This window comes from Acanthamoeba castellanii, assembly GCF_000313135.1.
Source record: "Acanthamoeba castellanii str. Neff unplaced genomic scaffold scf7180000084729, whole genome shotgun sequence".
In the NCBI taxonomy this organism is placed as follows: domain Eukaryota; phylum Discosea; order Longamoebia; family Acanthamoebidae; genus Acanthamoeba; species Acanthamoeba castellanii.
Genome location: NW_004457390.1, coordinates 42150 through 53586, shown reverse-complemented (window position 1 = coordinate 53586; position 11437 = coordinate 42150). Strand labels below are relative to the sequence as shown.

Here is an 11437-nt window from a genome sequence, read left to right as displayed (position 1 = left end):
CGCTCGTCATCCACTCACGTGACGCTGAAGCGGTACTTTGCAGAGCTCTTCATCTTGAACCGATCGCACTTTGCCGACAATCAACATTGCCACAACGAGCAGGACACATTGCGACTCTTGAAAGAGCACGTGCCTACCGAGTGGAAGATCCACATGCACTGCTTCGGCGAGTCCCCGGAGATGGCCGGCGAGCTGCTGGCCCTCTATCCCAACGTCTACTTTGGCTTCACTGGTATGCACATTCCTTGGCTTTGCACCCATCATTGTTGCTTGATGTTGATGATGGTCATTAGGCGCGATCACGTTCGCCAAGGCCGGACGGGCGCCCGAGGTAGTCAAGATGGTGCCTCTCAATAGGCTGCTTCTCGAAACCGATTGCCCATTGTACGTTGTTGCGAGCTTTTAGGAATGCACTACCTCACCGGGCTCACATTGCGCGCCGTGTGTGACAGCATGGCGCCCGAGCCGCACCGAGGAAAAGTGGCCCAGCCGGCAATGACCCCCCTCGTCGCTAAGAAGGCACGCAAGCACGCACGTGCTCAACACAACAAAAAACACTGCACTCACGTGGACGCATTGTGTCCCAAACACACACAGGTGGCCGAACTCAAGGGGACCTCACTGGCCGAGGTCATCCGGGCCACCACCGAGAACGCGCGGACCGTCTACTCTCTGCCCAAGAGGGAATGATGGATCGCCCAAAAGCTTCCCGGTTGTTTTTTGGTTGCTGGGTAACCGTTTACGGTTCGCTGAAACGTTTCAGCGAACAAAAAAGAAATAGAACATAAAAACAGAGAGATCAAACTCTTTGGCACACCAAGAAGATGGAGGCACCGTAGAGAAACGACAAGCCAAGTTCCAGCAGTCAGGTAGTGGAGGAGGGGGAGGTGCTGGCCCGGTTGGTGTGCATCGCGACTGAGATATACCCGGAGGGTGAAGGCGAGGACCTGCGCTACTGTACCAAGGCCTTCGCCCTCTACCTGACCGCCGACGGCCGCCTGCGCACCGACGAGCCCTCCTCAGGCAGCAGCCTGCCCTGGTACGCCCTTGGCAATGAGCGCACCGTGGTCCGCACCGACGAGGGCGGCTGGCGCGGCGTGTGCTCGTCCGACGGCCACGTCACCCTCCAGGCCAGCGGTAGCCTCCCCAAGGCCCAGGCACAGGCCCAGACCACCACCGTCGATCGACTGCTGGCCGGCCGCCTGCTTCCGCCCTGCAGCCTGGCCGGTACCGTCACCACCACATCCGCAGCGGCCGCAGGACGCTTCGAGATCGTGATCGTGTCGGTCGAGCTCGTTGCCGCCGGCCAGCCAGCGGTGCCGGCCACCTGGGACCACCTGCTCGGGCTCCTGAAGCGCCTGCGGGCCTACGAGCGTAGTCAGGGCTCGACAGCCGGACAAGGTGGTCATGGTGACGATGGTGGTGGGGTGGACTTTAGCGCCTACCTGCCGCTCGAGGCGATCTTCAGCGTGTGCAGCTTCCTGCCGATGTTTGGGGTGCAGTCGCTGGGCCGCTGCTCGCACGTGTTCCATCGCATCTGCTCCGACCCGTGGCTCTGGAAGCAGCTCTACCAGCGCCGCTTCGGCCCGCACACGCTACTGGTGCCGCAGGTCGCAGCTGCCGGCAGCGACGACCCCCGAGCACAACAGGCGGCGATCGAGGACCTTCGGGAGGGCTTCTCCACTCCGGTGGCCGACGTGCGGTCGATCTGGAATCGACAGCCGTGGCCTACAACAACGCCTCCTGGTCTTCCGGCGCTTGTTAACGACGACAGCGAGAACGAAGAGGTGGATTGGAAGCGGAGATACGAGCTGGCGACGCGCAAGGACTCTGACTACCTGTCATCTCTCGTCATCAACGAGGGGCTCTACATCGTGGACGGTGCCCATTTCCCCTTCTTTTACACCCTTTCGTGATATCAACTTGTTGACAGGTACTTTCCGCACACAACAGGGCACACGCAGAACTCGGCATCGAGCGGCAATGTGACCCGCGTACAGGGCACCCGGCTGCGCCTGCTGCATGGCCTGCTGTGGGCCGAGATGCAGTACTCGTCGGGCTCCTCCTACAATCGCCAGACCGGAGGTACGGCACTGGTCACCGCCTGACCTGCCCTGCGTGCAAGAAACTGACCCCGTGCAACGTGCTGTGTGTCGGTCGTGTGTGCTGTGTGCCGGTTGCGTGTCGTGTTTTGCTCCGATATTCAGCCGTGTGGGTGGGCCGGTACGACCGCGCGAGCAGGGTGGTCGAGTGGCGGGAGCGGTACGCGACGCACAGCGGCCTCTTCCACTACACGGGCCGGGTGGTGGACCACCACACCATCACGGGCACCTACCGGTGGGACGTCAACGGTGCCACGGGCACCTTCGAGCTCCACCTCGCACAACCAGAAGACCACTCGCCGATGGTGAACTGCTCTTGATGTTCGGCAAGCTGCGTGAACACCACCACACTAGGCAAGCCCCAAAGAGCAAAAATGTTTTTCCTGGTAAACTTTATCCAATTTTATAAATGCACCAACCAGAGAGGCCACACAAAAACTGCTGGTGAAGAGGGTGAGAGAGGAAGCTGCCAAGAAGCGAAGCCAGCCGCGATAAAAAACAGTAAGAGACTGAGATTGGGAGAAGAAGATGAAGAGAGGTGAGGGAAGGAGTGTGGAACCTGCTGAGCGGCCTGCCCTATGTCGTACTCCACCAACTGCTGGGCTACCTTGCCACCTCATCGTCAACCACTGTCAGCGCCGGTGCCCTCTGGCGCAGGCTGTGGTGGATTTCTTGTGGATGGTGATGTGTGACAACATGGGATGCTGATGAGGGCGCCTTCCCAGTGTCGCTCGGCCAGTGGAAGAAGTGGGAGTGTTGGCCTACCTGCACCAAGACAACAACAACAACAACAACAAGAAGCTGGCACAGGCCATGGTGGATTTCTTGTGGACAGTGATGCATGACAACATGGGACACCAACAAGGGCGCCTTCCCAGTGTCACTCAGCCAGTGGAAGAAGCAGGAGTGTTGATTCTATGATGATGCTGAAAGCAGTGACCAGTACATCACACAGCAGGTGGTGGAGGAGGCCACCAACCTGAGCCTCACATCCTTGTACAACCTTTTGTGGTAAGAACGACCTGGTCACTTATCCAATTTTGAACCTCTCAGCAATGTCCCTCTTGCCCTGACAACACACACAACTATATATCTGTAGCGCATTAGCGTTTATTACTTCTTCTCTCACAACAACACAACTACATCACACTCTACTGTCATACACACTTGGTGCACACTAGATCACCACCGTGCAACACAACCTGTCCCTCTTCGGCCGTTCACCACCGGTCAGCCCAATAAAAACAAAAAAATGATTTTACGTGTTAAAAAAAAGGAAATAAAAATCGAAACTCGACGAGCTGTTTCGTGTCTGTTTTCCTCTCCGTGCTCCAGGCATCTTACGGCGGCCTCGAACTTTCCCGGGCCATACACACCAGCAGCGAGCTAATCGAGCAACAGGTACCGACATCCATCTCCCCACCTTCAATTTTATTTTTGTTAATGGCAATTCAAGGTTTTTACTCGACCCATTCACCTTTTTTTGATTTCACCAGCTCTTGTGGCTTATTTATTTTTTGTGTTGATTTGAAAAAACAGACCAGGCGACATGCACATGAGGGCGAGCGCCAAGCACAGACTGGCGGCCATGGACGCGTGCGTGCGGTGGGGCGGCCGCTTCTGTGTGGCGTTCGTGTGGGCCTTCTGCGCGGTGGGCTACTGGTCCGTGTGGCACTACGTGTTCATCCCCTACATGATGTACACCGCCCATGACCCGTTCCACATCTTCATCCTCCTCGTGTTCCACGCGCTCGTCATCCTCTGCCTCTACTCCTACTACTGCGCCATCCGCACCGACCCCGGCTTCGTTCTCCCCGGCTACGTGCGTGACACACACACGACCGCACACACACGACCGCACACACAACCGCACACGCACACGCACACGCGACTCACTTTTGTTGTTGGGCTCAGCTGCCGCCGGAGATGGAGGAGGGACGGCTGCACTCGGTGGCGGAGCGCGATGACGAGCAGGCCGCGAGCGGTGACGAGCAGTCCGACGACGGCGGCGCCCGCGGCGACGGTGACGTGGAAATGAAGCTGCTGCGCGGCAGCGGCGGTGCTCGCGGGCCGTCGAAGGGCAAGGAGCGCATACGCGATCGCGATGACGATGGCTCGGCCAGCGACTCCGATGCCGATTCCTCATCGTCCGACAGCGACAGCGAGGTTCGTGTCACACACACGACACACACGACACACGACACACGACACACGACACACGACACACGACACACGACACACGACACACGACACACGACACACGACACACGACACACGACACACACGACACACGACACACGACACACGACACACGACACACGACACACACACACACACACACACACACACCACACACACACACACACACACACACACACACACACAACACACAGAGGCACGCGCGTGTCCGCACACGCTGAGCTGTTACTTTATAGGGGGAGAAGGAGGAAGGTAGCGACCCCGATCAGAAGCAAAAGAAGCCGAAGAACAGGAAGAAGGACATCGAGGTGGTGGAGGACACCAACTACTGCAAGAAGTGCGCGTCTCACCGCCCGCCGCGCGCGCACCACTGTCGCCACTGCAACCGGTGCGTACTGCGCATGGACCACCACTGCCCCTGGATCAACAACTGTACGCACCCAGCTGGGTTCTCTTTAGTTGTTTGTCGCGGTGTGTCGCGTGTGTCGCGTGTTGCGTGTGTCACTTTTGCACTCACGTGGCGCGTCGATGGCATGTAATGGTGCAGGCGTGGGCCACAACAACCTGAAGTATTTTTTCCTGTTCCTCTTCTACGGCGCTGGCGTCGGCGCGATGTTCCTCACGCTCTTCAGCTTCTGCATCTACGACCTGTTCAAACACGTACGTGTGTGTTGCATGCTTGCCGCTGTGTTGCGTGTCGCGTATCGTGTGTGTCGTGTCGTGTCGTGTGCTGTGTGACTCATGCGTGTCTATCCAGAGCGACAAGTATACGTCGGAGCAGTTATGGATCAACGGCGTCACCGTCGGTACGTGAGTGTTGTCGCACTCTTGCGGGCGGTGCTAACCGAGATCGTCTCCAGGCATGATCGTTTGGGTGGCGGCCGCCTTCACCATTAATCTCACGGGTACGCTTAATTTTTAATAATATTAATAATAATAATTAAATAATATTACTTATATTCTTTTTTATTATTTATTGGTGGATTGTTTTATTATTATTTGAAAATGACACGCTTTGTTTGCTTGGCCGATCCAGCGATGGGTTTCCACACGTTAAATCTCATCATCACCAACGCGACGACGATCGAGAAGATGGCCCTCCGCGCGCGGCTTTGGCGACGAGGCCGGCCAAGCAACGGCAAGGTACCCTTGCTGTCATCCTCCTCCTACCCCATGCCTCCACCGCTAACTCGCATCACCACCCACCCACACACCACACAACACCGCACGCACGCACGCACGCACTCAGAAACTGAGACACAAGTACGACTTGGGTCCGCAAGCCAACCTGAGGCAGGTGATGGGCTCGTCGCCGCTGCAGTGGTTCTTCCCCACCCCGCCCGAGACCGACGGCTACTACAGCCTCACCTACCCGAACCTCAACAACCAATTCGAGCTCTGGTGAACTGGTTGGCCCCTCGTGGCCACGCGGGCGACCAAAGAAGTAAAATACAAAATAAAGTCTTGTTTGGTGGAAGCAAGTTTGCTTCATTTTTGGGGCGAAGGGAAGAATGAAGTTGGGGGGGGAGTGCTCACTTGAAGCGACGAGCGATGGCGTCGCCGATGCCCTGGTGGTCCTTCTTCCACTTCTCGTTACACTCCTGGCGGCCGCAGCTGTTGCCCGGCTTGCTGGTCACGTTCTCCCTCTTGCAGTAGGGGCAGCCATAGGGGAAGAAGGGCTGCTCCGTGGTCTGCTTCACGTAGCCGCTCGCGCCGCGAAAAGCTCCACCTGCCTCGGTCGTCGTCGTCTTCCTCGACATGTTTGGTGCTTGTGTTTTGTTGTGTTTATGGTTCAGTGGAAATAATTGATATCTGTTCGCTTCGGGCGAAGTGGGCCGATCGAACATTTTGGGCCAATAAGAATCAAAGGTTGTGTCGAATTTTCTTGTTTGATTTTGGTTGGGTGGTTAAAAAACAATAATAAATACAAGCGTGGTTCTAAACTGCGTGGCCATCTGTGCGTTGTGTTGTGTGTCGTGTGTCGTGTTTGTCTCGCCGGCGTAGTTGTCGTTTGGTGCTGCATCGATTCTTGACGACGGTTCATCTACTCGCCCGAGTAGAATGCCAAGCCGTCGAAGTGATACGCCCGGTCGTGCCAAGGCGAGGAGGAAAGAAAAGAGCGGAAGAGGAAGGGAAGATGAGGGAATCAGGAGGACGGGAGGGAGGAGGAAGAGGAGTTGCCCTGGACGGAGCTGAAGGGCGAAGAGAGTGGAGAGACGGAGCGACTTGTTGATTCGTCAACTTTCCGATCCAACTCATCCAGAATACGCTCGATCTGCGCTATGCATTCGTGCTGGTGTGTCGAGTGGAGACAAACAGCGAGATTAACAACCATTACAAGGCACGGGACACGACACGCACGACACGCACGACACGCACGACACGCACGACACGCACGACACGCACGACACGCACGACACGCACGACACGCACGACACGCACGACGGGGAGGGTATAGCCACCTGAGATGAGTAGTTTCTTGCTGCGTTTTCGAGTTCCCGCTCAATTTCCTCTTGGAGTTCTAACCGCCTCTTAAGGTCGGCCATGTCCTTTTGCTTTTCCCTGTCGTCCTTCTCTCGCCGCCTCTCCTTCTCTTCCCACTCGTCCAAGAGCCTACACACACAACACACACACACACACACAACACACAGAGAGAAGCGGGTCAGCCACCATTGTGTGCGGTGTGTGGCAAAGGGTCCGTACTTTTCCTCGAGTGCGGAAAGCTTGACAAAAATGTTGATCCACTGTGGTCGCTTCAATGGATCGTCGTGCCAGCACTCGTTCATCAGCTCCACGATCTGGCCGGGGCAGTTGTCGGGCGGCGGCATGCGATAGCCCTTCGACACCTCCTGTATCACCTCCGAGTTGGAGAGGCCCGGGTAGGGCGCCTGTCCGTAGGAAAAAATCTCCCAGAGCACCACGCCGAAGGCCCACACGTCTTCATGACACGACACGAGAGTGGTGAGTACACCAAGCAGCGGCGCAGCAATGGTGTGTGTCGTGTGTGGTGTGTGTGGTGTGTGTGTCGTGTGTGTGGTGTGTGTGTGGTGTGTGTGTGGTGTGTGTGTCGTGTGTGGGCGAGGCGTGGGTCATATTACCAGACTGGGACGAGTATTTGAGCCATTTGAGCGCCTCGGGAGCGGTCCACTTGACGGGAATGTGCCCTCGCGACGAGTCGCCCGTTTTGTAGTACTCGCTTTCCATCAGCGGACGGGACAGCCCAAAATCGCTCACCTGTGTCATGCGCGTCGTGCAAAAGAACGAAAAAAGAGACGCGGTGAGACCAGAGCGAAGGAAGAGCGGAGCAAGACGAACGCAGCTGTACCTTGACCCTGTGTTCACCATTGGATCGAATCTCGAGAAGGAGGTTGCGCGCGGCCAGGTCCCGGTGGACGACGTCGTTTGCCCGGAGGTGCTCCATCCCGCTCACGATGTCCTTGGCCATTTGCACCAGCACATGCATGGGCACCTTGTTGATGTTGCTCCGCAGGTAGAGCTGCGCGACCGCAACATGAGGCATTAGATCGCTCGGCGATTACATTCTTTGGCTGAGGCGGCGGGTTGGGTGGCGACGGTGGCGGCGGCGGCGGCGGCGGCGGGTTGGGTGGTGGTGGTGACGTACCGCGAGCGAGCCATGGGGCACAAACTCGGTGACGATGTAGAGAACGTTCTGCGAGGCCGCCATGCCGTAGAAGGTCACCACGTTGGGGTGGTTCGGGATCTGCTGCATGATCTTGGCCTCGCGGAGGAACGCCGTCTGGTTGACGCCGGTGAGTTTCTTGACGGCAACGATGGTCATGCCTCGCAATCGACCCTTGTAGACATCTCCGAAAGCTCCTGCTCTCGACAAAAATTGTTGTAGTTGTGAGTTTCTTTTGAAACAAGAAGCGAAGCGAAACGATGTTTGTGGGAAAGAGAGCGCGCACCCGTCCCCAAGTGTTCGTCGAGTGAGAGACTGTCGACCGCGATCGTCGCCTTCATCTCCACCCCGGAACTGTCACTGTTTTTTGTTTGTCGGTTAGCCATGAAAACAGGGAAACGAAAAGAAAGAGAAAGAGAATGTCGCAGGTACCTCAACTCGGCCTCGTCCTCTTCGCGCTCCTCGGGCGCGTCCACCTCCTCAAAGTTGCAGTCCTCGCCGCCGGTGTCGTCGTCGTCGGTGGGCAGGCCGCTGGTGCTCTTGGCCATCAACGCGATGGACTCGCTCGTCGCCGGTCCGCTGTCCACGCTCTTCCGCTGCGGGGCGTCCCGCCCGCGTCGCTTGGAGACCAGCGGGCCGAGGTTGCGCGCGCTCGTGCTGAGCCGCTCGACCTTGATCCCGCCGCTGTTCTTCCTGGCGTGCGTGTTGGGGCTGCCGTTAGCGCTCCCGCCGCGCCGTCGCTCGCCGGTCTCCCGCTCCTTCTCCTCCCGCTCCCGCTCCTTCTGCGTGTAGTCCAAGATGACCCGTCGGCCGCCCATCTTGACGCCCAGGCTCTTGAGGTCGTCGTCGGTCAGCAGCATGAGCGCCCGCATGCCGATGTCCTCGTCGACAAAGAGCGGAATGTACTTGGTCAGCTTGAGCGAGTTGAGCAGCTCGATCATGCGCTCCTTGTCGTTCACGCTCAGATCGCCCTCTTCGTCCATCTTCTGCTCGGCGCTGCCCTTGAGCCCCGACGTGGTGCTCGACAGGCTCCCGCCGCTCTCCTTGCCGCTCGCGAACGGGTTCAATCGCTCGCCCGCGTCGGAAGAGTGCACTTCCTCCGACGAGCCCTTCTTTTTCTTCTTGCCCTTGCTCTTCTTTTTCTTCTTTTTCAAGGCCTTCAATCGTCGCTTTTCTGTGTGTAGCGCACGCGACAGCATTATGAGTCTTGTGCGTGTGCGTGTGTGGTGCGTGTGTGGTGCGTGTGCGGCTGTGGTTGATGGCTATATGAATGTTTACCTTCTTTATCGAGCAGGGCCATCATCTCGGGCAGCTTCGCCCGGAGAGCGACGTCCCTCGGCGTTCCCTCCCCGCCCACGACTGTCATGTCCGCGCCATGCTCGAGCAGCATCTCCACCAGTTCCGCCCGCCCATTTCTCACAGCCAAGTGCAGCGGCGTTTCACCATACCTGGAAGCAGCAGACGGATCGGGTTACGGTGCTGACACTGAGCGAGTGCATGTGTAGGGCTCGAGCAGGCAAAAAAAAATAATTTTGGTTTTAAAAAAACAAAACATTAGAGACGTACCGGTTGGTGATGTTGACGTTCGCGTCGTGCTGTAGAAGATACGCGAGAACGAGAGGAGAAGAGGTGCGGGCTGAGGCGAGAAGATGTGTCGGAGTCTCTCCGTTTTTGTTCATCGCGTTGGACGTGTTTAGTGGACCCTAAGATTATGAGGAGCATCGCGCACAACGTCGCAAGAAGAAATGGTGAGACCCAGATGCTTAACGATGGTGAGATAAGCAAGAAAGAAAGGGGAACCATATGTACCTGCTTGGGTCCCAGCAGGTACTGGAGGATGATAAAATATTTATCGTGCGCGGGCATCGCGTAGGGTCGGCTGCCGTCGCTCCTCCACTTACGCGTCGCCTCGCCCGTTCTGTCGGTTGCGACAAGCGTGTGAATTCATTAAAGAAGAAGATCGCGGTGCACCGCGAGAGCGGCGAGTGGGAGAGGGGAAAGTGTACTCTCGTAGGAGAAACCCTTTCGAGATCGCTGGGGGAGTGTGTGACATGGGCAACGAATAGTAGGTCTCCGATGAAGTGCGCATGCCCACCCTGCAACCGACCGGGAAGAGGCAGATGTTAGCGAGAACGCACGTATGTGTTGTAACACCACACATGTGTGGCGGCGAGGAGTGAAAGAGGCGTACTTGATGCCGGGGGCTTGGTCGGGTGGCGGGTGTCGCACAAAGTAGTGCAGTGGTGTGGACAGGTCCACCGTTGTAAGTGTCACGCTCACACTGCAGAGTAACAAGGCCGACGAGTGTTAGTGAGTGCTAGGCAATGGTGAACTATTTGTGACCGAAACTAACACGACGCGAAACACACAACAGTAATATACATCAAGTATTACAACCTAATATATATACATATTGCCGTGTTACCACGAAACTTCAGAGAAGCGGCACACGGATGTGAACTGGTGAAATTGGAGCGATGATGTCCATCTCGTTGCATAATTCGGGGCACATTCGATCACACAGAATTAAAATGGGCAGGGCCAAAGCTAGCTGTGCAAAACGATAGCTTGTACGTTGGTGGGTGTAGATTTCCAAGCGTAAGATGGAAAAGTAAAAAAGATTGAATTGCAATGGCGAAACGTGCAACGCGGGAAGGGGGATGAGAGGAGAGTGCAACGTACAAGTTGGAGGGGGAGCGAGAATCGAAGCCATTGGAGCCACCGAACCCCTTGGGCTTAACGCCAATGCTGGGGTTGTTGGTCCCAAGACCACCGGCGCCGCCGGTCAGAAGGAGCTCGATGACGGCCAGGTCGCCTCGATGGCAGGCCGTGTGTAGCGGCGTCCAGCCATGTCGGTCGATTAAATTCACGTTGATACCCGACTTTACCAGGAGGTATTGTACAATGTCGGCCTTTCCGGCCTCCACCGCCGCGTGGAGCGGCGTGCCGCCCAAGCGATCCCGATCGTGTATCATCGAGGCATCTTCCTTTAGCAGCTCTTCCACTTCCTTCAATGTGCCTGATTCACGAATCAGCGAATGGAGAAGGGGCGCCTCCTCCTTCTTGCTGCTCCCCAATCGTCCGTGGCTGCCTTTACGCATGGACATGGGAGGAAGTAGAGGCCCGGGCTCTCTCTCTCTCGCGCGCTCAGTGTCTCGACACGCAGCGTCTCCTCGATTGTGGCCTTTTCAATCAATTGAAAAAAGAAACAAATCGACAATCGTTTGATTTGATTTCCCAATCTTCGAAAATATATGTTGGCCTGGTCGTACGCTGTGCCTTTTGTCGGCCCGCACGTGTGGTCATTGTCGCCTCCTCGGAGGAATCCCAATCCTCCGCCAACCAATAATTGAGATATTGAAAAAGACAGGCGACCTGTTGTGTTGCATGTTCTCCATTCGACATTCATCCATCCGCTTTGTAGATAGATTCCGAGCCCCACCTTTGTAATTAGCTTGTACATTCGAGAGGAGGCCAGAGCGTAATCATTGTCCTA

At 56.7% G+C, this 11437-nt stretch overlaps 5 protein-coding genes across 5 annotated transcripts in view; 3 read left to right on the top strand and 2 right to left on the bottom strand.

Annotated features, from left to right (window-relative positions):
- The window catches only part of ACA1_163510 (hydrolase, TatD family protein), a gene marked incomplete at both ends in the record, with an annotated part of 1470 nt that extends 780 nt beyond the window's left edge, over nt 1-690 (top strand). The window contains 3 exons of the mRNA XM_004337488.1: nt 31-232; nt 294-343; nt 598-690. Coding sequence (XP_004337536.1) covers nt 31-232; nt 294-343; nt 598-690 — 345 coding nt within the window. The remainder of the gene's footprint in view (nt 1-30; nt 233-293; nt 344-597) is intronic.
- Nucleotides 691-824: 134 nt separating this feature from the next.
- Nucleotides 825-2422, top strand: ACA1_163500 (uncharacterized protein; the record flags this gene model as incomplete). The annotated part of the gene is made up of 5 exons (XM_004337487.1): nt 825-835; nt 866-1227; nt 1261-1881; nt 1954-2085; nt 2208-2422. 5 exons carry the CDS (start codon nt 825-827, stop codon nt 2420-2422), a joined length of 1341 nt encoding a protein of 446 aa, XP_004337535.1.
- A 1229-nt stretch (nt 2423-3651) lies between these two features.
- ACA1_163490 (uncharacterized protein) lies at nt 3652-5706 on the top strand (the record flags this gene model as incomplete). Its single annotated transcript, XM_004337486.1, has 8 exons — nt 3652-3924; nt 4017-4268; nt 4538-4609; nt 4872-4961; nt 5059-5107; nt 5162-5206; nt 5338-5444; nt 5551-5706. 8 exons carry the CDS (start codon nt 3652-3654, stop codon nt 5704-5706), a joined length of 1044 nt encoding a protein of 347 aa, XP_004337534.1.
- A 127-nt stretch (nt 5707-5833) lies between these two features.
- Nucleotides 5834-6061, bottom strand: ACA1_163480 (uncharacterized protein; the record flags this gene model as incomplete). The annotated part of the gene is made up of 1 exon (XM_004337485.1): nt 5834-6061. The coding sequence occupies one exon, from the start codon at nt 6059-6061 to the stop codon at nt 5834-5836; it is 228 nt and encodes a 75-aa protein (XP_004337533.1).
- Nucleotides 6062-6447: 386 nt separating this feature from the next.
- ACA1_163470 (protein kinase domain containing protein) lies at nt 6448-11048 on the bottom strand (the record flags this gene model as incomplete). Its single annotated transcript, XM_004337484.1, has 14 exons — nt 6448-6594; nt 6764-6914; nt 7005-7189; nt 7220-7239; nt 7400-7535; nt 7627-7797; nt 7924-8138; nt 8228-8301; nt 8374-9115; nt 9220-9389; nt 9508-9536; nt 9751-9859; nt 10133-10222; nt 10624-11048. The coding sequence occupies 14 exons, from the start codon at nt 11046-11048 to the stop codon at nt 6448-6450; spliced, it is 2664 nt and encodes an 887-aa protein (XP_004337532.1).
- Nucleotides 11049-11437: the final 389 nt, after the last annotated feature.